Here is a 25,570-nt window from a genome sequence, read left to right on the forward strand (position 1 = left end):
TTCTCCAAAACTGCATCAACATTCTTTCCCTACCTCCTTCATCCTCTAAAGTGGCTTAACACGCCTCCCTGCTGCTAAGGGCCATAAATACAAGCCTCCATTCAGTCCCTTCATCAAGCTTTTGGAGGTTTCTCAGGCGTTTTAGGACACCCTCTATCCCTAGGTTCTCCCAATGACCCGCAGTGGGAGATAATGATTGTTACACCTCTTTTATAGGTGAGGAGAGTGGCACTCAGAGAGGTGGTGAGCATTCTCCACCCCCTCCCCAAGCTTGTAAATGCTAGAGGGAGGTCCCTCCTGTCTCTTTCTACATCGGCCTCCTAAGTGCAAGTTCTCTCATCCTGATGTTGATACCCACAGACTGAGGGAGAGTCTGACATACAATCCCAGACACACAAACCCCAAAGGGGAGACGGGAAGGGAACTGTCACTCGAATCATGGACATCCCCCCACCCCCAGCTGCGCTGCTGGCATCAGTCACCTGAACAAGAGCAGCACAGCCTGTGGAAACGTCTGGAAGTTGTTGTTCCTATTGATCTGGTTATTATCTCTCATGGCCACTTTCCCAAACATCTGGAAATAAAAACAATTAAGAAAGACACTGAGCACTCTGAACACAGGAGACCCCGCGATGAGGAGTAAGTCAGCAGCTCTTCCACTTAGAGACATCTCCAAAGGAAGAAGAGCCTGCCTCGGGGGAGCAGGCTCCATCTTTGTCTGGGTACCCTCAGGTGTTGGTTCCTTAAAGTGAAGTAAACAGAACCAGGAAAACAACATTCACAAGACTAAGTACATATGAATGGAAAGGACAAACAAAATGGAATGCTAAGTATAATGGCCAAGTTAAGGCTCAAGAAGAAGTGAAAAGAAATGGCTGCTTCATTGCACAGGTGGACACCCGTGGGTGTGGAATGCTACATATACTGTCCGAGGCATTTAATAGGCTGATCTGCTTTGCTGAATTGCTTCTTTCCACTTTACATCTTTGTTACTAGAAGAGAACTGATGAGGGAAAGAGAAGACTATATCTGTAAAATACATGGGATAGAAAATAAAAAGGTATCAGTTACAAAACAGCAAGTAACCAAAACAAAGAAAAAGAGAGATGCTCGTTAAGCTGAACACCTCACCATGAGGAATCAATTTTCCGACCTTCCCGCCCCAGGTGGTCATGTGCAAACCTCCTGTCTCTGAATGGCAAAGCTGAGGACACAAGTTTTCTCACTGACCTCCGGTCAATGGTGACCCATGCTTAGTTGGGTGAAGTACAGGAAACCACTCCCTAGATCGTAGCATCTTGGAAGCATAAAAAACTTATCAGCTCCCAGAACCAGCTGCGAAAGCAGCAGAGCATAGAATCCTCAAGTCTGGGACAGAGACCCCTCCCAACTCCAACATAAGACCAAAGTCAAGAAATAGTCAGGAAAAATGGGCAAGCAACAACCACAAAAGAAGCTGACCATAAAAACTCCTTTTGTGACAGGGAAGCTTAAGACAAAATCAGAAGAAGGCAATTACTTGAAAATATCTGCAAGCAAAATCTCAAAGAAAATGTAGATTGAACAAAAGTCCAATGAGAATTCCTAAAAGACTTAAAGAAAGAGGTTTAAAAAGAGCAACTAAAATTATCTGAAAACCAAATCAGAATGGTAGAGGAAAAACCAGGAAAAGGAATGAGAACAAAACAAAAAAAATTATGAAAAATAAATTAACAGCTTGGTTTAAAAAAGGCACAAAAATACAGAAGAAAATAACTTCTTTAAAAATTAGAATTGACAAAACTGTAAAAGAAGTACATAACTCCACTGAAGAAAATAGCTCCTTAAAAATCAGAATTGACCAAATAGCGAAAGAGGTATAAAAGCTCACTGAAGAAAACTAGAAGTGGTCAACTGGAAGCTAATGATTCTGTGAGATACCAATCAAGAAACAATAAAACAAAGCCAAAGATTGAAAAATAGAAGAAAGTTTGAAATAATTCATTGGAAAAACAACTGACTTGGAAAATAGATTGAGGAGAGAGAATTTAAGATTGACTAGACTACCTGAAAGTCACGATAAAGAAAAGACCCTAGATATCATATTTTAAGACATTATAAAGAAAAAGTGCCTCGTAGAACCAGAGGGCAAAGTAGAAATTGAAAGAATCTACTGATCACCCCTGAAACCAATCTCAAAATGAAAATTCCCAGGAATATTAAAGCCAAATTCTAGAGCTCCAAGATCAAGGGAAAATAGTGCAAGCAGCCAAAAAGAATCTATTCAGATAAGATGGGGCCACGGTCAGGATCACACAAGATTTCATAGTTTCTACGTTGAAAAAATGGAGGGCTTAGAACAGGATATTCTAGAAGGCAAAAGAGCTAGGATTATAACCAAAAATAATCTACTCAGCAAAACTGAGAATTATTTTATAGGGGATAAAATGTGCATTTAATAAAATAGGGGACTTCCAAACATTCCTGATTGAAAGACCAGAGATGAACAGAAAATCTAACATTGAAACCAAGACTCAGGAGAAGCATAAAAAGGTAAAAATGAGTGAGACATCATAAGGGAGACTCAATAAGGTTAAATCATTTACATTCCTGGAAGAGAAGATGATACTTGGAATAACTAAGAGCTTTATTATTATTAGTGCAGTTAAAATGACTTTACATAGACCGAGGCACAAGAGTGAGTCAATTATGATTTCCAAAGGTATGAGGAAGAGAGATGCACTGGGAGAAGGGGAAGGGAGAGCAAGAAAGAGGAAACAATCTTACATGCAAGAGGTGCACAAAGAAGAGTTTTACACTGGAGAGGAAAATGGGGGAGGGAAGTACGCAATATCTGAACTTCACTCTCATCTGAATTGGCTAAAAGATAGAAGAATATATATATATACATACATATATAAAGACACAGCTGAATGAAGAAATCTATCTTACCCAATATGGAAATGGAAAAGGAAGGGCCTAAAAGAAACAGGGGACATGATAAGACAGAAGGTAGGTTAAGGGAGGTAGTAGTCAGAAGTAAAATAGACTTTTGAAAAAGGGAAAGAGTTAAAAGCAAGAAGGATAAACAGAAGAGAATAGAACTAAGGGAAATACACAGTTAGCATTCATAACTGTGAATTTAAATGAGATAAACTCACCTAAAAAATGGAAAATGATAGAAGAATGGATTAGAAACCAGAATCCAACAATATGTTGTTTACAAGAGACTTACCTGAGACAGAAAGACACAACAGAGTTAAAATAAGGCACCAGAACAATATCTACTATGCTTTGGATGAAGTGAAAAAGGCAGCGGTAGCAATCAGAATCTCACACAACGCAAAAGCAAAAACAGATTTAATTAAGAGATAATCAGGGAAACTATATTTTGCTAAAAGGTATCACAGACAATGAATTAATATCAATACTAAATTTATATGCACCAAAAGGCAGTGCATTCAAATTTGTGATGGAAAAGTTAATTGAATTCTAGGAGGAAATGGATAGTAAAACCATACTAATGGGGGAAACTAAATTTATCTGTCTCAAATATAATCATAAAATAAACAGAAAAGAAGTTGGACAGGCAAATAGAATTTTAGAAAAGTTTGATATGATAGACATCTGGATAATATCAAATGGAAAGAGAAAGAAGTATACCTTTTCTTAACTGTATATGGCACCGACACACAAAAAAATGACCATGTTATTAGGACATAAAAACCTCACAAACAAATGCAAAAAAATTAAATGTACCCCTTTTAGACCACAATGCAATAAAAAAATTATATTCTATGATGGGCCATTGAAGCATAGATTAAAAATTAATTGAAATTAAATAATCCTAAAGAATGAGTAGGTCAAAGAACAAAATCATAGAAATAATCAATAACCTCATTAAAAAGAATGACAATAATGAGTCAATATACCAAAAGTTTTGGGATACAGCTGAACCAATACTTAGAGGAAAAAATTCAAATCTCTAAACACTTACGCCAATAACAGAGAGAAAAAACAGATCAATTAATTGGGCATACAACTAAAAAAAGCCTAGAAAATGAACAAATAAAAAATTCCCAATTAAATGCCAAAATAGCAATCCTAAAAATCAAAGGAGAGATTAATTAAACTGAAAATTTTTAAAAAATTAACTTACAAATAAAGCTAGGAACTGGTTTTGGAGAGAGAGGGGGAGAGGGAGAGAGGGAGAGAGAGAGAGAGAGAGAGAGAGAGAGAGAGAGAGAGAGAGAGAGAGAGAGAGAGAGAGAATCCATTGGTTAATTTGATTCAAGAAATAATGAAAACCAAATTAGTATCAAAAATAAAAATGGTGAATGTATCAATGAAAATAAAATTAAAGCAATAGTTAGGAGCTATTTTGCCTAATTATTTGCCAATAAAACTGACAATCTAAATGACATAAATGTATATTTATAAAAACGCAAATTTTCCAGATGAAAAGAAGAGGAAATAGAATACTTAAACTCATCTTAGAAAAAAAAAAATTGAACAAATCATAAAAGAGAAAAAAGCCCAGGATCGGATGGATTTACAAGTGAATTCTACCAAACATTCAAAGAACAACTAATTCCAGTACTATCTAAACTATTTCCAAAAATGTCATTACTTTTATGGCACAAATATGGTTCTGATAACTAAACTAAGGAGAGTGAAAAAGAAAAGTGTAGACTAATGAATATTGATGCAGAAGTTTTAAATAAAATACTTGCAAGGACATTACAGCGATACATCACAAAGATCACACACTGAGAGCAAGTTAGATTTATACCAGAAATGCAGGGCTGGTTGAAAGTCAGGAAACCATGTGAGCATAACTGATCATTATCAATAACAGAAACAACAAAAATCATATCATTATATCAATATATGCAAAAAAAAAAAGCTTTTGACAAAATGCAACACCCATTCTCTTAAAAACACCAGAAAACACTAGAATAAATGAAGCTTCTCTTAAAATGATAAGTAGTATGTATCTAAAACCAAGAGCAAATATTATCTATAATGGGGGTAAACTAGAAGCCTTCTCAGTAAGATCGAGGGAAAAAGCAAGGATGTTCATAATCACTATTGTTATTCAATAATGTACTAGAAATGCTAGCTATCGCAAGAAGACAAGAAAAAGAAACTGAATGAATAAGATAGGCAACAAGGAAACAAAAGGATCACATTTTGCAAAGATACGATGGTATACTTATGGAACGCACGACAATCACCCACAAAACTAGTCAAATAAAAAAAAGCTTTCACAAAGTTGCCAGGAATAAAATAAACACACACAAATCATCAGCATTTCTATATGCTTCCAAAAAAATACAGCAGGAAGAGACAGAAAGAGAAATTCTATTTAAAAAACCTGCAGACAGCATAAAATACTTGGGAGTTTACTTGCCAGGAGAAACCTAGGGACTATATGAACATAATGACATTAAAATACTTTTCCCACAAAAAAAGAAAGGCAAAATCTAAACAATGAGAGAGATATTGTTGTTCATGGATAGGCCCAGTCAATATGATGACAAAGGACAACACTAGCTAAATTAATTTACTTATTCAGTGCCATTCCAACAGAACTACTAAAGAATTATTTTATAAAGCTAGGGGAAAAAAATAACAAAATGCATCCGGAGAAGCAAAATGTCCATAAAAAAAGTGAAGGGAAGTGCTACTCAGATAACCACATTTCAAACTACATTTATAACGAAGTGATAATCATCAAAACAATATGGTATTGGCTAAGAAATTGAGTGTTGGATCAGTGAAACTGATGAGGTACACAAAACATAGTAGTGAACAACCACAGTAACCTAATGTCTGATAAATCCAAAGATCCCAGATTTGGGGGGAAGAATTCACCATTTGACAAAATTGCTGAGGAACTAGAAAACAGTCTGGCAGAAAGCAGGCATAGACCAGCATCTTACACCATATACCAATATAAGGTCAAAAACAATTACTGATGTAGAAATAAGTAAATTAGAGAAGTATATAAAAAGGTCCCTGTCAGATCTAGGGGTAAGAGGAGAATTTATGACCAAGCAAGAGATAGAAATGTTCATGGGAAATAAAATAAACAATTTTGATTACCTGAAATTAAAATATTTTGCATGGGCAAAATGAATGCAACCAAAATGAAAAGGAAAACAGAAAACTGGGGGAAGTTTTCTGTAGGAAGTTTCTCTGACAGCTAAGGCCTCATTTCTTAAATATGTAGAGAACTGAGACAAATTTAAAAAAGTAAAAGTCATTCCCCAACTAATCAATAGTCAAAAGATAAGAACCGAGTATTTTCGGAAGAAGAATCAAAGCCATCAGTCACATGAAAATTGCTCTAAATCACTACAAGTTAGAGAAATGTAAGTCAAAATAACTCAGATTCCACCTCACAACTATCAGATTAGCTAATGTGACAGAAAAGGAAAAGAACAAATGCTGGAAGGAATATGGGAAAATCGGGGCGCTGTTGGTGGGGTTGTCAACTAATCTATTCTGGAGAACAATTTGGAACTATACCCAAAGGGTTGAAAAAGTGTGCATACTCTGAGTCAGCCATACTACGGCTAGGTCTGCATCCCAAAAAGATCAAAGAAAAAGGAAAAGGATGTATGTGTACTAAACAGTAGCTCTTCCTGTGGTGGCAAAGAATTGGAAACTGAAGGGATGCCCACCAGCTGGGAAGGGCTAAACAAATTGTTGTATATGAGCATAATGGAACACTATTGAGCCATAAGAAATGACAAGCAGGATGGTTTCAAAGAAAACTTCTATGCATGGATGTAGAGCGAAGAAAACGATGCAGACAGCAGCGGTAATATGTAATGATGACCATCAGCTGTGAACGAGCTGATCAGTTACTCCGATCAAGACAACACAAGACAGTTCCCAAGGACCCATGATGAAGCATGCTGTCCACTTTCAGAGAGAAGCAATGAACTCTGAGTGTAGACTGAAGCAGACTTCTTAAACTTTCTTTCTCTTATGTTTTCCCCCTCGCAATATGGCTAAAGTAAAAACGTGCTCTGCATGACTTTATATGCGTAATAGGTATCATCTTTCTTGCTTTATCAATGGGTGAGGGAGAAGAGAATTTGGAGCTGAAAATAAAAATTTTAAAAAGGCATGGAGGGACAAGTCTGGCAAAGCTGCTTTCTCCGTGACTGAGTCATGCTCCCAACTTCCCATTCCCTTCCATGCTTCTTCAAAGAGCACAGAGCTGCATTCAAGTGGTCTCACAGGCAGAAGGGGGCCTTCAGTTCTCGCAGTCCCTGGACACTATCCTGTCTTTCCAATTTGCAAGGCGGCTCTGCTCCTTTCTAGCATGACGTCCTAGAGATCAAGTCAGAAATCTCAGTATGGTTGTAGACATCAGAGTCAATCTCAGAGAGTAGCCTTGTTCATCTTTTAAAAAATATCTTTAAAAAGATAGTCACTGAGGGAGCTTTAGGGATGAAAGGGTTTTATTTAAGCTGCAGACACAAGAATTACTATTTATTTGTTCCAGATTCTCTAGTGGTCATGCTAAAACACAATTACACAACCACACTACAGCCATTCACACAGTTGGCCAGATCTCGGTAAGGATTTTGAAGCACTTTCTCCATATTCTCTTTCTCATGGCGCCTCACCCCCAACCCTGCAAGGTAGCTCCAGCAGGTAGGAGCAGCAGTAGGCTCTTCTCCACCCCATAAGGTACTCAAGGAAACTATGCCTTAGAGAAGGTGTCAGACAGCTAGCTCTTGGGAGGGGCAGGATTTCAACCCAGATCATTGTGGTTTGAAACCCAGGGCTTTACCAACAATACTGTAAGATCAGCCTAAGCCTGGTCAGGTGGCCTCTAACTCCTACTGGACAGTCCTCTTCTCTACGCGAGAAAGGAAGGACAAGTCGATCTTATCAGCAGAGGCTGAGGAGGCACACGCCCCCCACACCCGGAAAAGGGGTCTAGAATGAGTTACCTGCATCCCGATGACGGCATAGATGAAGAACAACATAGCGATGAGAAGGGCAACATACGGGAGAGCCTAAAACAAGACAAGAGCCTCGGTCAGTGTCTGGCTGGGGGCTGAGTCACCACCCGCCCAGGCACACTTAAACAGAAATTTCAGCTAGTGTTGCCCCAGGGAACCCACACCCTCCCAATTCATTCTTGGATAGCTCCAGTGCTTTCCTTCCAAAGAGCTGACATTTACCCCTTTGTAATCCCCACTCACTGCCCTACATCCTTCTCCTGTTTTTGGTAGGGAAAAGAGACACTGCCTGGATTCTGGATCCACCACTACAGTGCCTTGTTTTGGTTCAACCTAAGTGCTGCCAAATATGACAACCAGAAACTTTCAAAACAAAAACATTTGAAAGGTTTTCTTCTAAAACTGAAACACTTTGGATTATGCAGTTTCACAGAGGCCAGCAGGTGGGCAAGAGAACTCTCAAAATGTCCAGTTTTTCAATTTGAATCTGAAGTTCCTATACTAGCTTGGAGAACCATTCTGAAGGTCTGTGCTCAGGCACCACATTTCAGGTGAAATCATGGGAAAACACTGCCCTTCCACTATGTCTAGTCTACACCACACGGATCTCCAGGTTCCCTGTGACAGGCACAAGTACTTGTGCTCTGGCCAGGGTCCTGCTGACCTATCATCTCACGCCTATGTATGGCTTCAATCACATGAAATCTCAAGGCACCATGTGAAAATAATAAACACCCGTTTCACTAGTAATGCAATTAAACAAAGAATGTGTTTCTAATTTAAGGCCTCTGTAGCAAAGTCCAAGGTATCAACAGATCAACCAAAAACATCTGGTTTCTTTCCCATGGTTAACTTTTGCAAATGCCCATAGACTATCTTATAAGTATTCACTCATTAAAAATAATGTAAAGTTTTCAAATAAACAAACATTTTCTGAACTGTTCATATTGAGTCTTGGGCCAAAAAATGGAAGAATGTTCAACTGGACACTCTTTGGGCTAGACAACTTCACTAAGAAGCTCAAAGCTATGTGTGAGTATCTGGCCCCCACGATAGGAAGACTCCAACTCAAACTGAACCTCCCCTCACCTGAAAGGATTTAATAAAAGTCCACAGCAGTGTCCGGATTCCTTCCCCTCTGCTGAGAAGCTTCACCAATCTCATCACTCGGAAAAGACGGAAAAATGTGATGGAGATTCTGTTGCTCTCTTCCGAGTTCTGCAGGGTGATCACAGAGTGGTCAAACACAGTGAGAAGGAGAACATGTAACATTCTCAGAAAAAAACAAAACAGCAACAGATGTGAAAGTGGCAAAGGTAAGAAGTGAAGATGTGTTTCTAAGGCCTTGTCATCTTGAAAAACCATGGTATGAAAAGAAAACGTCCATGCTGACAACACAAGGCCACCATCTGGCTGTCACACACACACACCACATGCATTTCCTAGTGTTGAGGAGCTCAGAAGACTGCACACTGACAATGACCATTCTAGGACGATCATGAAAAAGACAGAAAAAACCAGTGGAAAACTAGACATGATCAGAATAATAAACTTAAAGAAGAGGCAAAGCCACTGGGGATCAGCCACTCGTCTTACCCCAGGAGCAGCAGTTGGGACAGGGACAGGGCTATTTTCACTGTCAGTTGGCTTTAAGAAATCAAATAAAGATGAATAATGTTAATGATCAGGAGTCACAAGCAGAAGATTAGGAGGACATCTGACATGTACACTTCTTGGTATAGCACACCAGTCAGCCCCCTCCCTAGAAAATGCCAGGAGAGTTCCACGCCACATGTGTCAGTTACTACTTTTGACCTGTTCTGAACCTTTCTAAAGGTCAGTGCAAGGGATGACACACCCCAATGCTGAAAAATCCCAGGAAAGATTCAAGACCCCAGTTTTTCCATAAAGGCAAAATTTCTAAGTCCATTTTTTGTCTTTCTCAGGTGATGTTCCCCTCCTTGTTTTGAAAAGGGAATGAGGGATGCTGTGGCAGCTTTCTGCCTGAGACCTAGGATTCTGATGCAATACAGTATGAGAGTCTGAGGGGACCACAGTGATCTGCCTCTCATGCCCCACATTCGCTTTTCACTGATTGGAGCCTGACCTCAGGCATGCACTGTAGCACCATGCCTTGGTTTTGCCTTCAGAGAACCTTCATTTCCTTTGCCAATTTGGGGTTTTGAAACCATTCATAAGAATGTCAGGAGGTTTGCTACCATATAAGAATCCAGTTATGCAAGAATCACAGGCAGGAAGTGGGAGGCTATGTATGGACTGAACCGCGAGCTTCCACGGCTCTTCCAGTTCTTTTCAAGACATATTCCATCTTCACTGAGCCTATTTATTCAGAATTGGTGATTATTTAAATAGGGATTGGGCTGAAGCATTTTGTTTGTTTGTTTTGGGTACTATGAACCATGCATTTGCCAAGCAAATTCTTCATATAAATTGCATAATGTAAAGTTTTAAGTCGGTTGTTTAAACTTCTTATGAATAAGGGGAAGAGGACCTTTTTTTTTTCTCCACCAGTATAAGAACCACCAATGTAGACCCTGCAACGGTCAAGAAGGAAAGTTTCAAAAGGAAAAAAAAGAGAAAGGGAAAAGAAGGAGGAAGGGGAAAGGGGAGGGAAAGGAGTCTCTTAGGAGACATGTGAGGGTGAGGACCTTTTGCTGCATTGTTTGGTGCTGGGTGGAGTCTAAGGTGCAGCATTTCAAAGCTCTCCCAAAAGGTGGAGGAGGATGAGGGCAAGAGGAGGCTCCTTAGGATGTCATTGGAAGGAAATGTGGAAGCTAAAGGTCCAACTTTAAGGACCTCTTCCCCAAAGAAAACACGGTAGAAAATACCTCCAAAAGAAAAGCCAGAAAAGAAAAAGGCAGGGGAACCAAAGAACAATAACTGTGGAAAAGTAAATTCAAAAGTATCTCAGCAGAGCTCAAGAACAAGAGGTTCTGAATCAGCTGAAAACAGAGGCCTTCCTTCATGAGTGACTTAGAAAGTGGCCTCTGTCAATGAGCTTGTTCAGTGAAGCTTGTGGTGTTTCTTGTACTTTCCCTCTTCTGCTGACCAGCTTCTAAAAGGTCCCAGCTTCCTAACGTAAAACTTATCCTGGGATTAGGAACAAAGAGTTGCCATCTTCCCCAAGGTCTGTAGTCTCCTTGGTCATGCCCATGTGGTAGCTCTTGTCAGGGATGCATTAATCTAGTGGGGGGAAAAGGGATATGGTCTCCCCACCTCTCTATGTTTGATGTTGTCTCTCTAAATCTTTCCAATCCTCATCTGTTCACAGATATCTGAGGAGACATTTTCTCAAGTTGTCCCTCGTCTGGCTGTAATTCAGCCCAGGTAGCTTCCCTTGCCTACCTCCTGGCCTGTCCTTAGTCTGACCCTCTGTAAGACTGATTTTCACATGAGGTCAAGGGAGTTAGTCAAGATGAGTTGGGAATTGCAACTCTCTTTTCAAATGAACCCTCTGAAGGATGAGAAACCAGTGGGCTGTGAGCCAAAGACCAAGGCTATCCACTGTGTTTTTTAGAGTGAAAGAAAGATGTACTGGGTGTGGCCACACAACATTCATGGAGTAAGAAACCTTGAGAGCAAAGCCGGCGCAAAATCCATCAGAAGACCTAAAGCTTCCTGACACAGTCTACCATCCCTCTCTAGCAAGACCAGCATGCTCATTCACAGGATGTTGCAGGATTCATGTGCTAGAAGATACCTTTGAGGTGCTTAAGCCCTGCCCTCCCATTCTACAGATGAGGAAAACTGAGGCCCAGAGAGCTGTAGTCACTGAGATTCAAATCCAAGACCTACAGCTCCAAAGCAGGATGCTGTCCACTGCCCCACAATGCATCATGGTAGATAACAGCTTCACTGACTGATGGAACTGGGAATGCTTTAGTTTAGACATCAGAGGGATGGGAAGGGGAGAAACATCCAAGATGCCAAAGTAGCTTTAAAAGCTTTTTCTCAAATGCAAACATTCTCGGTTGAGTGAGAAAGGAGAGGGGTAGGTGATTCTCAGGGTTCACTGGCATAGTTTTAATCAAGAGCCATTCACTGCAAGGAGTCTCTGAGGATTCTGGAAGGGTCATCTGGATGGTATGGTCAGTCAGGGCTGGGCCACAGATGGACTCCAGGGAGAGGGGGAGTTTTACTGACAGGATATTAAGTTAAAAGCGAGTTGGGTGGGTGAGGAATTTGGGGTTCAATTCAACATGCCAGGGCTCCAGAAAGGGAGCAGTTTGGCTCCATGTCTCTCTCACCTTCAGAGTTCAGAGTGGCTTTGAAATAAGGAGACATGGCTGGAATGGAGTAACAAGGAACCAGTTAACTGTTGGATTTTGTTATTACTTCCCAAGGAGTGTGGCTTACCCAGAGTCAGTCCATACCACCAGGGCACCTCTTACTTAGGATATACCCATCAGGATGAAGCCAGTCAATCTTGGGAAGAGGAAGGTTATCATCAGGCTGATGGCCTTCTTAGGCCACTGGGCAGTATCAAAGGGCTCAGGCCACTGCTGCTCTTTGTCCTCTCCTCTCTGCACAAATCTAACAGGATAAACACAAAGGATTCCCTCCAGGCACACTGAGGTTATACAGTTACCCTTGGTGGTGGTGGTGGTGGTGGTGGTGGTGGTGGTGGTGGTGGTGGTGGTGGGGCTTACTTTGAGATCTTAAATTAGGAGGGAGTGGTCATTTTCTTCTATTTCCGCCTTTATCCTACACAGATGAACTTACACAACTTTCTAAAGAAGTCAGGAGAGAGCCCCAAGTCAAAGACCATAAGAGGCTAGATCCCAAGCAGGGCTAAAGCCAAAGCCAAAGCATTTCTTCCAGACAAAGCTACCAAGACCCCTAGTGATAGAGATCCTGCTTTCTGGGTCAGCCCCCTCAGCTCTATCACAAGACGTTTCTGCAGTCTCAATGGCTGGATACTTACTGAAAATCCCTCAGAGTAGCCTGAAGGGACCCAACTTAACGGAGAGGCAAATTCTTTAGGAGGTAAACTAAATGGCATCATCAGAGATCTGAGATTGTGACTGCCTCTTATAATCTGAGTGATATGAGAATAAACCTTCTGAAACTCTCAACAGGAAACAAGAAGAAAATAGTGTTTGCCAAACAAGTAACTAGCCTGGGACAGACACTGCAAGCACTTTGATAACTAAGTTAAATGTCAGCACCACATCTTGTTACTAGGTTTTTTTTACCTTTCAAAAAAGAAAGAAGCAGATACCAATGAAGCTCCCTCAATCAGCTGAGTTCCCTATTAACTCTGACATTTTAGAAGGTTTTTAATACTGTAAGCAAATGTGTTGAGAATGTGAATTTAAAAACAATTAAATTGTGAATGAAGCGAAGTGGAAAACTGGGAGGGGGGGGAAACTAGGTGAGCATGCATGGGAACTTCAGAGAGGGCCATCCAAAGTGTTTTAAGCAAAAAGTACAAATGCAAGTTTATCATTTCCAAACAATAATCTGTCTCTGGGAAAGCATGATAGAACTATTCATCCTCACAGAATCTTTTGGCAATCAGAACCAGTTATGACTGGCCCAGGGGATACCCTCTCAGGGCCTGCACCTGAAACCAAGGAAAACAATTTAGATGACCACAATCAATCTTTGGTATATCCTGTGAAACTGTGAAAACCAAGCGTGAATGAGCCAGAGTACATGGTCTTTAGTTGTGAGGCTGGTTTGACAATAATGCCAACAGATAATAGCCTTACATATACTTGCCTCTACAATTTTCTAAAAATAAAATGAACATGAAAATCAATTAGGCAACAGAAAAGGAATGGCAACAGAAATTGGGGAAACTTTAGAACAGGTGAAGAACTAGAAACAATGATAACAAACTGCTGATAGACTGATCAGCCGGTGTCATTTCACTGTGGCAAGGAAACCTCTGCCTATGAGGTCTGGCCGCAAATTCCTGTGACTGACAGACTGGAAAAGTGCCCCGAGACCCAAGGAGGTGAAAAGCCATAGGACCTTTTTGAGGGGATGGCCTTGAACTCCTGGCAGTCTTCCTTATTCACAGCCTGAGTTCTAGTTCTCTCCTAGGACTTCGCGTCCGGGCATCTCCTGAGAGCTTGGTGACCTGAATGTGGGTCCTGCTTTGGATGGTGACTAGCAGTGACCCTGAGCAATCTTGCTGTCTCCCAACCTCAGTAACCACATTTGTAAAGAGGGGGCTGACTTGAGGCTCCTCAGGTCCCTTCCAAGTTAACTCTGTGATCCTCTGACCTGCACTACAGGCTACTGAGGGAAAGTGAACAATCTGCTTCTGGGAACACTAGCGTGGGGGTCCCAGGAACTCCGTGGCAGAACAATGCTGTTAAATCCATTAAATGAAATGCAGGGGATGATAAAGCCAATTACACTGAAACAAATATGTAATTTGCATTCTGGACTCTGTAAAAGCTCTCTAGAGACCAGGTGAAGGAGCCCTGCCTTAGAGCATTCCCTGAACAGAGGAAGAGATCCAGGAAACTCCTGAATAGGCTGACCACCCACCTGTGAGCCCCACTCAAACCAGAACAGATGACAGGGAGATGGCTCTTCTCATGCTCAGACAGGGTGGTGCTCATATAGTCCAAAACAGCAAAACTCCCTTTTCCTAAACCACAGGGCTAGTTTTGTTATGGGTCAACATAACAAATGCCATCATTGTCATCATCACCTCGCACACACATACGCACATGGTCACACACATGCACACACATACGCACAGACATAGGAAATGTGTATCTTCATCCTCTCTTATGGCAGCTTGGTGGCAGTGTGAATAGAGCCCTGGGCCTGGACTCAGAAAACCCTGCGTTCATACCCAGTCTCAGATACGGGGAGTGTGGCCCTGAGCAAGTCACTGCCTCAGTTTCCTCAAGGGTAAAATAGGGATAATAACAGTTAGCTAGCCAACGGCCTCCTGATACTGTTGTGATAATCAAGTAAGAAAATATCTGTAAAACGCTTAGCCCGTGCCCAGCACATAGCAGACAAGTAATAAAGGCCTGCTCCCCTTCCTCTTGTAGCACAAGGAGGCAGGCTGCTGTTGTACTTTGCTCCACTGGGGTACAAGGCATGGATGATTCAGGCAGTTGTCACATGCTCAGATGGGAAGACTTCCACTATTGGCATTCCCTTTGGAATCCCATTGGATTCAGGCACCAGTCCTTCAACAGGGTCTCACTGAAATGGCCTGTTTTGGGCCCCCTGAAATGGGATGTTCTCAAGACTCTCCACTGATCTCATTCAACAGAGGTAAACACTCTGGTCAGCTAAATGTCTCCTGCCAAACAATGACTCGATAGATGTGATTCTCATCCAAAGATTTTGCTTTTGGACATGATAGGGTGAAACATTACTGACTAAAAGAATACAATGCAAAAGTATAAATGGGACAAATGAGAGGAAAGAGAATACTGAGGAAGGTTAAGTGCTTGGAGAAAAATCCCTTTCTTCTGAAGACTGACCAAATGTCAAGGGCCTGCTGCTGGAAAACTGAGGTGAGAAGAAGTCAACTCCAGATTAGGAAGGAAAACCAGAGGATGAGTAGCAAGAGTGAGGGCCTTCGGGAAGGGTCATTCCCTCCCAGAACCTCACACCCTGGGGTGAAGATGGGGATGGTTTAAACAATCCCCCAAGCTGAAGTTGATGAGATTTGATATGCTGTAACTATCTGAAAACAGGATGTGCATCCAGTGTCATCTGCACCTGACCCCAGAGGTGCTAAGCCTTACTGCTGACTCTGGCCATCACTCAGATACGATCAAACTCTTTAAAAGCCCCATGATAAGATCCTGCCTCTTGGATGGTGGGATATTACATTAGCACTTCTCCCTCATTATAACACTCATAATCACACTATCTCTTTTCTTTCCAGCAGTCTGACTTTCTTCAGAATGCCTTCTCATACATTTGTCACATTTTATCATCACCACCAAACTGTAAATTAGGTAGGAATGATCCCATCTGACAGATGAGGAAAGTAAAATTTAAGAATACCAAGCAACATGCTTGAGGTCCCCCATAGCCTTAGCAGCAGAATATGGAAGAGGGCACAAGCCTCCTGAACCCAAGCTGGTTCCCTTTGCTCCTTGCCCAGCTACAGCATCATCCTGCTCATGGATATAAGGATCACACGAAGGTTCTGCTGTGCATACAGACCAGCTTCCAATGCTTGTACAGAACCACCTGCTCTCTCCACAAGAGCAGCAGACAGAGAATGAAGAAGATTCATGCCCCATGCTGGGGGTCAGTGAGAAGCCTTTTTGCACCAGGAAAGCCCCCCTGCCCACAAGCCACATCTGAATCATGTGCAGGAGACCCAGAGAATATTTCAGATAACACTCCACATAACTAGAAATGACAGGACATTGAGAAATTAAATGTACCAAACACACAATGGGCTTTTGATCAATGTTTGTTACATGAGTGGCACCTGATAGAAGTGTCCCAACCTCATTCAATCCTGGCTCATCAGGCTTCCAGTATGGGCAGCCATCCACATGGGCTAATCAGACTGGGAACTGAGAACCTCCCCTCCTTTTAGCATCCTCTCTCCTGGGAGGCTGGTGTTAGGAGGTTTCTAGGTGAGACAGACAAACCTCTCCACTGCCTCTGACACCACTGTATGAGGCTGAAAAACCAAAATACAGACTGCACCTTTCTTCTCAAGAGTAGCCTCTGCCCTTCCCATGATAAGGAGCAAGAGCTCCTCGACAGGCCTCAACTCCAACAGGCTTAAGAAGACTGTGGCTTAAACCAGTGTCATACAGTGGACTCAGAAAAGAGAATGATGTCACCTTTGCAGCAACTTCATGAGGTAGGTGGGGGCAAGTATTATTACTGTCCCCCTCTAGCAAACGGAAAATGTGAGGTCCTGAGATAAATGGTTACTTATTCAGGCCATGTGGCTAATTAACGGTAGAGTTCAATTCCCAAATAAAAAGGTCATACCTAGTCTTCAGGAAAATGTTGCTAGGTCCTCCATACATTTTTTTAAAAACTCCAAATTGATTTTTTGTCTTGTGCATTTTTTGTGAGACTTGTTTTTAAAGAGCGATAAATTACTTTTGCCTTCCAAGTCAGTGCCTAACATAGGCAGGGATTCCTGGGGCCATGTTTACATGAGCGTAAACATGACAGCATTTACTTGATAATGTGCAAAGTTGGCTACTTACATTCACTTCCGTAATAGCGATATCAACAACGCTACCAACAACAATTAAGGCATCAAAAGTGTTCCATGCATCAGTGAAATAGTGCTGTTAGAGCAAGCGATCAGGAAGACCCCGGAAAGAGAAAGCACAGAGGGGACAAAAAAGAAGAAAAGGACAGTATTAGAAGAGGACGACGTGGTCTCCCTGGATGGATGTGTTGAGCTTCCCCCACTCTCCGGGGAAGAGCAGCGGAAACACCCAAGACCCAATGTGTCCACACTACAGGAGGTCTCTTTTCAGAAATCAGGAGATGAGCAGCTGTCCCACCTTTCCTATCAGAGGCTAGAAGGCATGATGATTGCAAAGATGTCATTCTTCAAAAACTGGGAGGCTTGAGCATGTGTACTACAAGTGTAGAAGATGCCTAGAGAGAAAGGTTTCATGAGGAGCAACCGATAAGAGCCCTCCCCAAAGGCAGGGCTCATGGAGCAGCCCCCTTGGGCATTCTTAGGTTAAGTCAAACCACTACCTGTGACTTGTCCAGATGATGAAAACTGCAGGGAGGGGAAAGGAGGAAGACGGGGGGAAGCAAACCAAAGAGGGAAGAAGCACAGGGCAGGCAAATGCCAAGCAAGGGGTGCATACTTACGTCTGCTTCGCTGAGAGCGACGTCTACAATGCTGCCGATAACGATGAGGGAGTCAAACGTATTCCAGGCATCACTAAAATATCCCTGGACAGAGCAGGCAGGGGCAGATATTTATGATCACATACCAAATGCTGTTTGACCTACATGGGAAAATTCCTACTCCTGCAGACTATTGCAGATTATAGGGGGGAGGGGTGGCAGGGAAGGAGAAACGGAATTCTTCAAACTAGGCTGCTGGGCCAGCAGGAAAACCAGAATATAATCAACAATATTGTCTACTGAAGGAAAGGCACTCAGAGGACTGTCTGTGTGCGTGTGTGTTTGTGTGTGTCTGTGTCTGTGTGTGCATGTGTGTCTGTGTGTGTCTGTGTGTGTTTGTGTCTGTGTGCATGTGTGTCTGTGTGTGCGTGTGTGTTTCTGTGTGTCTGTGTGTGCGTGTGTGTCTGTGCGTGTCTGCGTGTGCGTCTGTGTCTGCATGCATGTGTCTGTGTCTGTGTGTCTGTGTGTGCATGTGTGTCTGTGCGTGTGTCTGTGTGTGTCTGTGTTTGTGTGTGTGCCTAGGTACTATTTCAAAACAATCATGAACAGAGAGCAAGGGCTCTCTCTGGGGTGTAAGCTAGCGTTCTCAGCAGGCCAGTGGAGTAAGAAATGGAATGGTGGGGGGAGGTAGGAGAGACTGCCCTGCTTCTTTGCAGACCTTCCAGCCTCCCTCTGCTCTTCTACCCTCAAACCCCAGGCATCAGCCATCCCACTCCCCCTCTTCTTCAGACGCTATCAGGCACTTTCTTTTTCCTTCCAATGCTGGCCAGGTGTCCAAGGCAGGAGCCCTTGCTGGGGCAGCAGCTTCTTGAGCGGACCTCTCAAGGCTTGTCAGGGAGAAGGGGAGAAATTAGCCCTTTCAAGTGGGATTTGATCTGCAACTCTGCTGCTCTGGAGGGGCAGTGAAAACACCTGGAGAAATGCTCATGGAGATGAGCAGCAAGCCCAAACGGCTTTGATTTGGGTCATCCCCCAGCTGTTGGGTAACCAGATCTCTGCTAAAATCCTCGGTCATAAACTAAAAGTAAATAAACAAATCAGAGGAGTCCTGAGCCAGTGCAGGCCTAGCCAAAGCCCTTGGCATCCCTCTCCTCTCGTAGCCCCTGTCCCTCAAGGTGCCTGCTGCCTTTGTTTTCTTCACCTCCTCTTGTCTAGCAGAATCTGCTCTTAGCTAAGGAGCCAATTGGAAAATAATCTAATAAATTTTTGTGCTCAAGTACAAACAACTGATAAGTCTATCGCAGCACATGTTGGCGCTTAATAAATGTTTGACTTCATTAATGCTGGTCTACTATGCTTCCCTTACCAGGAGTATTGGCATTTTAACAGAGGGACAGTACCTTAAACCAAAAGGATTTCAGAAATCAGTGCTAAGTTAAAGAGGCAGACATTTGCAGTCAGGAAAAGTCTTTCATTACACCATAGAGGTGGGTCTTCTTGTTTTTAAGGTCAGACTTTTTCTAAATAAAAACAAAACATTAGCTTATTCCCAACTTACATGGTTGGCAATTCCCCCCACCCCACCCCAACCCCACTGCCCTGGTTCTTCAGTCGAAGGAGATAACAGGGGGAGAAAGGCTGTCTTAGTCTCTTCTCATCACTTGCTGCATAAAGTAGGAAGACATCAGAGGCAGACAATACACACTAAGGTTCAGGCATCAACAGCCAACATGGAACTAAGCATGGGTTAGAAGAAGCTCTGTGGTATGGGCCACCTCTAGTCACTGACACTGCGTCTAATGTAATCTAGGAGCTTGGGGCTCTCTGGTTTGGCCCTCTCCTTTTGGGTAGGAGGTAGTATCTAAATTAGGAAGTGGTCATGGAATGATGAATTGGGACAAGGATGGATCAACACCAACTTCATCCTCTCCATTCAACCAGTGATGGATCCTTCCCTTTCTGCACTCATTCTTTCCTCTTCAGACTCAAGCCTCCCACCGTCCTAGCTTTGGTCTAGTTAGTTCAGTTGGCTTACAGCAGTAGGTGAGCTCCCTGCTTCAGTCACCTGGCTGATTTACTAGGTGATTACTATGTGCCAGGCATTGTGCTGACTGGAGACACAAGTACAAAGAAGGAAACAAGTCCTGCTTGCTAGGAGCTTATACTCCAACGAGGAAGACAAGGACATACAAATTCATGGACAGCATAAATGTGAAGTGAACCAAGACGGCTGTTGTTGATGCACATACACACACACATACAAACAAAGCACTATGGGAGATAGAGTAGGTGGGGGCAGGGGCTCTGGGTCCAGCCTCTCTTCCCCTCCTCTCCATTCTGATTGCAGGCACACAGATCTGGATCAAGCCCTCATCTGCTCATGTCTCTTCTTTGCCCAGAATCTAGAAAAGGTTTCTGCTGCCTATCTGGCTATGCCCTGACCCCTCAGCTGGGTTTCCACTGGACTATGTGGTCACAAGGACACCAAGCTACAACCTCCCTGTCATTGTGTAGATTCTTTCCACAACACATTCCAACCCCTATCCAGGAGATATACACCAAGCTACCCTATGTTTTTATGCCATTGCTTCTTCTGGTCCTTGTACCTAAAACACATCCTCTCCCTCTTCTCTGACAAGTCAATTCCTATTCCAGGTCCATCTAAAATTCTAGCTCTTCAATGAAGCTTTCCAGGAATGATCTGGGCAGAGAGGGATTTTTCTGTTCTCTGGAACAAATGTAATTCTTTAACATTCATGATGTACCCATTACACAGAATGCACTATGCTAGGCCAGGCAGCACTACCCAGAGGCAAACTCTTTGCTCTGGAGTCAGAGGGCACAGGTGGGATTCCCTGTTCTGCCACTTAAAACTGTGATTTGGGCAGGACAGTTCAACTCACTAGGTCTCAAATTCCAGATCTACCTATCTATATACACAGATCCATATCTGTTCAGGGGGCTGGGTGAAATTATCTGTCTAAGATCTGTCTAAAACTATGTGAGAATAGTGCCAGAAGGTTACAAAATGTCTGGTTTCAAGGTTTTGTACCCCCAGCCTGGGATTCTTTGGAAGAGATGAAATAGACTCTCTACAAATCTAACAAGTATATTGGGCATCAATTTGTGGGAAAAGGTGACAAAAACAACTGGTTTAGTTTAACAAAACAAACCAACCCAACTCATGGTATGTTCAATACAAATAAATGAGTTCTAAACTGTTACATTTTACTGACATGGTTGATCAAGTACAAAGCACTAATTTCCTTAATGTGATATGACAGAAAATTTATGAAGCAGCTCCAATTATCTTCTACCAATTTTTTCCGGTATACCATGTGTGATGGTAGGGCAGAAGAGGTTTCATAAGGGCCCTAATCCTAGGGAAGTTTTCAAGATTTTAACTTGAAAATTCCAATATTTTAAGTCGTAGGTTATAGAGAAACATGTTGCTAACTGATGAAAAGCATTTAAAAACACTTAGGATAGTGATATTACATACTAATACCAGATATTCTTATTCTAGAACCAAGGGCAAGTAAGCAGTAGGTGTCTTGGACAAGAATAGTGTCCTGTGGTTTTTAGAGAACTGATGTCCCAATCAGTGGTGCAAGAAACATGTAGTTCACCTTTAAATGTCATGTAGAGAAGAAGAGTCAAGAATACCTGAGCTCAACCCTCCCTTTGGACAAGTCCCTGAGCCTCAGTTGCTTCATGTGTAAAACTGGCCAAGTCATTGTGACATTTGGCTAAAACGAGCTATGTGAAGAATGCTCTGCAAACATCAAAGGACCACTGAGATATCCTCGTTGTTTCCAGCCCTGGTCTAGTCTTGAAAGAGTATACACTGAAGAGTCAGACAACATGGCTGCATGAGTCCCCAGCCCATGAACAGATGCACTCTTGGGGGGATGAGAAGGAGGAAATTCATTTTAAGAGTTCACTTTACAGTAAACTAAAGAGACAGATTCCAAGGAACAGGTCAGCTTCTCTGCATGGAAGTGGCCCTTTGTAGCCCCTTTCAAACTATCAGTTAAAAATAGTAACCAGCCCAGTGCTGGGAACACAGCAGGCTCCTCAATGCCCTTGAGGGACTGATGGGATTCAAAGCAAAAGGGCAACATCTAAGTAGGAAAGTCATGGCTCCAAAGCAGCTTCAGTTTGACAAAGGGCCCTCTGTGCAACGTTCTAGTGAAGTAGATAGTATAATACCATTTTCATTTTACAAATAAAGAAACTGAGGCTCCAAGAGATTAAGTCAGACTGTAGATTTGTTGACAAACAGAAAAGGCTGCAGGCCCTCTTCCTTAGAGTTTTCCTCATGTCCTTGTTCATTTAACCTTTTAAAATTTCAATCTTCAGTACCTGGGGCTGCAGGCCTGCTAGAAACATGGACGAGGAGCTGGTAAGCATCAAAATCAGAACATGAAACCATGGTTCCTTTCCCATGGGATCTCACTTTCTAAAGGATGGAGGTCATCTGATCAAACAAGAGGAACTGTCTACTACGGGAAATCTAGCAGGGCACTCCATGGGACCAACTCTGAGAATTCTTTCTTGTTTTTCTCTTATTTGGGGCAAACACACCCTTTTGGTATATTACAAATTAGTTGCCAGTTGGTTAAAATGTTCTTGTTTATTAAGGCTTCCAAATGGAAAACATCACCCAGAGGACGCTCCTCTTTATGCCCTCAGCAAAAGTCAGGTTGCTGTGATTCAACAGGATTGCTGAATGCTGTATCTTGAGCCTAAGGTAGAACTGAGGGCCAGAAGACTTCACGGAATCTGATTACTTGGGAGATGGAAAGGACTTGCCAGTCATTCATTATAACACAGGAAAGGGACCCCCACTCTGCCATCCCTGACAAGTGGTTATCCAACATGGGGGGAGCCCAGCCTCTCTAGTAGCCTGTTCTCCTCTGGAAGATCCTCACACATCAAGGTGCCTTTTCACAACTTTGACTCTTGGCTCCTGAGAAAGTGCTTTGGAGCCAAGCACAAATTTAATTGCCCTTCCACATTCTTTAAAATCAGTGTTTTTCTCTGTCTTTTCTCTCTCCTTCCTTCCTCTCTCCCCTCCCTCCACTCCCCTACCCCCTTCCCTAATGCCTTGGACTGCTTCTCCTGGATGCCCCCCTCTGGGTTCTCTCCAGCTTATTCATGGACTTCTCAAACTGTAGTGCTCAGAACTGAACACAAGAAGCCAGATGTAGTCTGACTAAGGCAAAAGACAGAAAGATTGCCACCTCCTCATTCCTAAAATCTTTGCTTATCTTATGCAGCCAAAGATGAAATTAATCTTCTAAGCTACCACGTACCCCTGCCAATTCATACTAAGAATGTAGAGCACTAAAACCTCTAGATCTTTTTCAGACAAACCTCGGTCTTTTCAGGTCTTGCTCCATTCTGCACTAACAAATTAATATTTTCAAATGCACATGTAAGACTTTATATTTATTTGTGCCAAGCTTCCTCTCACTCGATTCAGTTCTAATACTCTCACCTGTCAAGGTCTTTTTCAATCCTGAATCTGTCACCCAGCAGATTTATGTGTCCCTTCTCAGCTTGGTGTCATCTGCACATTTCCATGTGGGATTGGGGTAAGGGAGGATCAGGTGTAAAAAGCTGACAGCATCTCCCACAAAGTCTTCACAAGCAAGGATAAGCATCAGGGATAGGCAAAAGTAAAAGGGAAGATGCTGTCCCAGCCAGATGCTCACCGGCATGGACTCCTTGTTAAATGACACCAACCTCCCAAGAGCTGATGGCCCCCCTTGGACAAGTCTTGCCTTGTGAGTGAACATTAAGAAGAACTGAGAATGCCTAGATCAGTCCTAGATCTCCCCCTCTCTCTACGGCACTGAACAAGCTTATCACGTTCCGAAAATCCATTATGGAAGCCAGCACAGAACATCTTGAAACAGGGCAGACAGGAGGCCTAAAAGGCCTGAAGATTATTCTGGCTCTTCTTCCTAATTTTGTTTCTAGTGAGTTTTCAGAAAAAGTTGCTTGTGGGGAAACAGTGTGAGATTCAATCAACTGAGCAATCCATCAACAGACACGGACTGAGAGTCCATGACTTGTCAGGCCCTGTGCTAAATGATAAGGACACAAAGACCCCCAAGGAACTCACATGTTCTCAGAGGAGATGGCACATGTGTGTGTGTATATAGACACACATGCATACACACACGTGGCTACACACCTAAGTGGTATGGTACATAGAGCGCAAGGTCTGGAGTCAGGAAGGCCTTAGTGCAAATCCAACCTCAGACACTTATTAGCTGTGTGACCCTGGGCAAGTCATTTCACAGAACTCTTTGTCTCAGTTTGTTCAATTATAACATGGGGATAATAGTATCTACCTCACATGACTGATGAATCAAACAAATAGGATAATGTACGTTAAAGTGCTTTGCAAATCTTAAAATCACTATATAGATCCTAGTTATATGGATGATGAGGATGATGAGGATGATATACCAAAAAGAGAACAGGGGATTTTTGTGGAAAGAAGGCATAGCAGTAGGGGGGATTAGGGAAAGCCTCAGGCAAAGGTTGGCACTGAGATGAACACTGAACTTCCAGTTCAGAATTCTAGGGGGCAGTGGGGAGAGGGGGGTGCATTCCAGGCCTGGTGGATGGCTTAGTAGAGAGCCCAGGATAATTTGGCTGGGCTAGAAGGGTGTGAAGGGAATAGTGTGTAATAAGGATGGAAAGGGTGAAACAACATCGACATGGGCACACCCTCTGAGTGGTACTCAACAGATCCTCCCCACGACTTGCGAGGTGAGCACCATTAGTGTCCCCTTTTTATGAGCAAACTGGGGCCAGATTGGAGGGTCTCTAGATTTATCACAAGGGCACCTTGGCGAGTCAAAGACTTTTAAGAGTTGGAAAGGACCCCAGCAGCCAAGCCCTGTCAGAAAACTTGACAAATTGTTATCTAGCCTCCGCTTGAAGTCCTTCAATGAGGGGGACCCCACTACTCCCTGAGATGGCATCTCTCATGTTTGGATCGCTCCTACTCTTAGAGGAAGCCTGCCACAGCATCAAGCTTAAATTTGCCTTTGAAAATTCTAGCAGTTACTGATGGCTTCTCCCCTTGGGGCCAGAAAGGACCAAGCTAAACACTGTTTCCCTATTCTCCTGATTTCCCAGCCTTCTCCACAATATCCCATTAGTCTTCCCCCCACCATGGAGCCCTTTCTTCCAATAGGGGAGTTCCTCATGGCGCCACTATTTGAGGGTGTCATACCCAGGCCAGCCATGTCCACTCCTTCACTCCTCTCCCAACGCCATTCCTCCCTCTCTAGATTTCTCCATCAGTATCCTTACTGCTCTAAAAAATCCCTGTCTCCCGCTCATGCCTTTCTCCAGCAGAGGACATCCTCTGGGCACTTCCATGCTTATTTCTTTACTCTCCTCCTAGACCAACTCCTGACCCTTTGGTGTTCTCTACCAACAAACTCTACTTTTCAGCTCCCTTTATGTGTTGTCTTCATCATTAGAATGTGAGCTCTGAGGGGACTTCTTTTTTTGCTTGTATCTGTCATCTCGGCATTCAGTAAACTCTGAATCCACTGCCTGGGTCTAGTCTTCTCTAGGCTAAGTACCGTTAGTCCCTTCCATTAGTACGAGGCACAGTGGAAAGAAGCTTAAGAGGATGTGGGTTCAACTCTTGCTTAATCTATGTGATATCTGGCAGGTCACTCGGCCTCCCAGGGCTCCAGGTACCTCATCTGCAAAAGGGGAAGGTTGTCCTAGGCAATTATGAGAAGCCTTGTGAGAAATGAATATTT

The 25,570-nt window shown here is 42.8% G+C and overlaps 1 protein-coding gene across 12 annotated transcripts in view; it reads right to left on the reverse strand.

Moving 5' to 3' along the window:
• Nucleotides 1–25,570, reverse strand: part of CACNA1D (calcium voltage-gated channel subunit alpha1 D) — a 351,834-nt gene that overhangs the window by 51,219 nt on the left and 275,045 nt on the right. For 11 of the 12 annotated variants that reach the window (XM_072599051.1, XM_072599049.1, XM_072599046.1 and 8 more), the window contains 4 exons: nt 17,790–17,873; nt 9,057–9,185; nt 7,956–8,021; nt 483–574 (listed from right to left, as the gene is read on the reverse strand). In XM_072599051.1, the coding sequence (XP_072455152.1) occupies nt 483–574; nt 7,956–8,021; nt 9,057–9,185; nt 17,790–17,873 (371 nt within the window). The remainder of the gene's footprint in view (nt 1–482; nt 575–7,955; nt 8,022–9,056; nt 9,186–17,789; nt 17,874–25,570) is intronic. The other variant, XM_072599050.1, reaches the window with a different exon arrangement.

The sequence above is a fragment of the Notamacropus eugenii genome, chromosome 3 (genome assembly GCF_028372415.1).
Source record: "Notamacropus eugenii isolate mMacEug1 chromosome 3, mMacEug1.pri_v2, whole genome shotgun sequence".
NCBI classification, from domain to species: Eukaryota; Metazoa; Chordata; class Mammalia; order Diprotodontia; family Macropodidae; genus Notamacropus; species Notamacropus eugenii.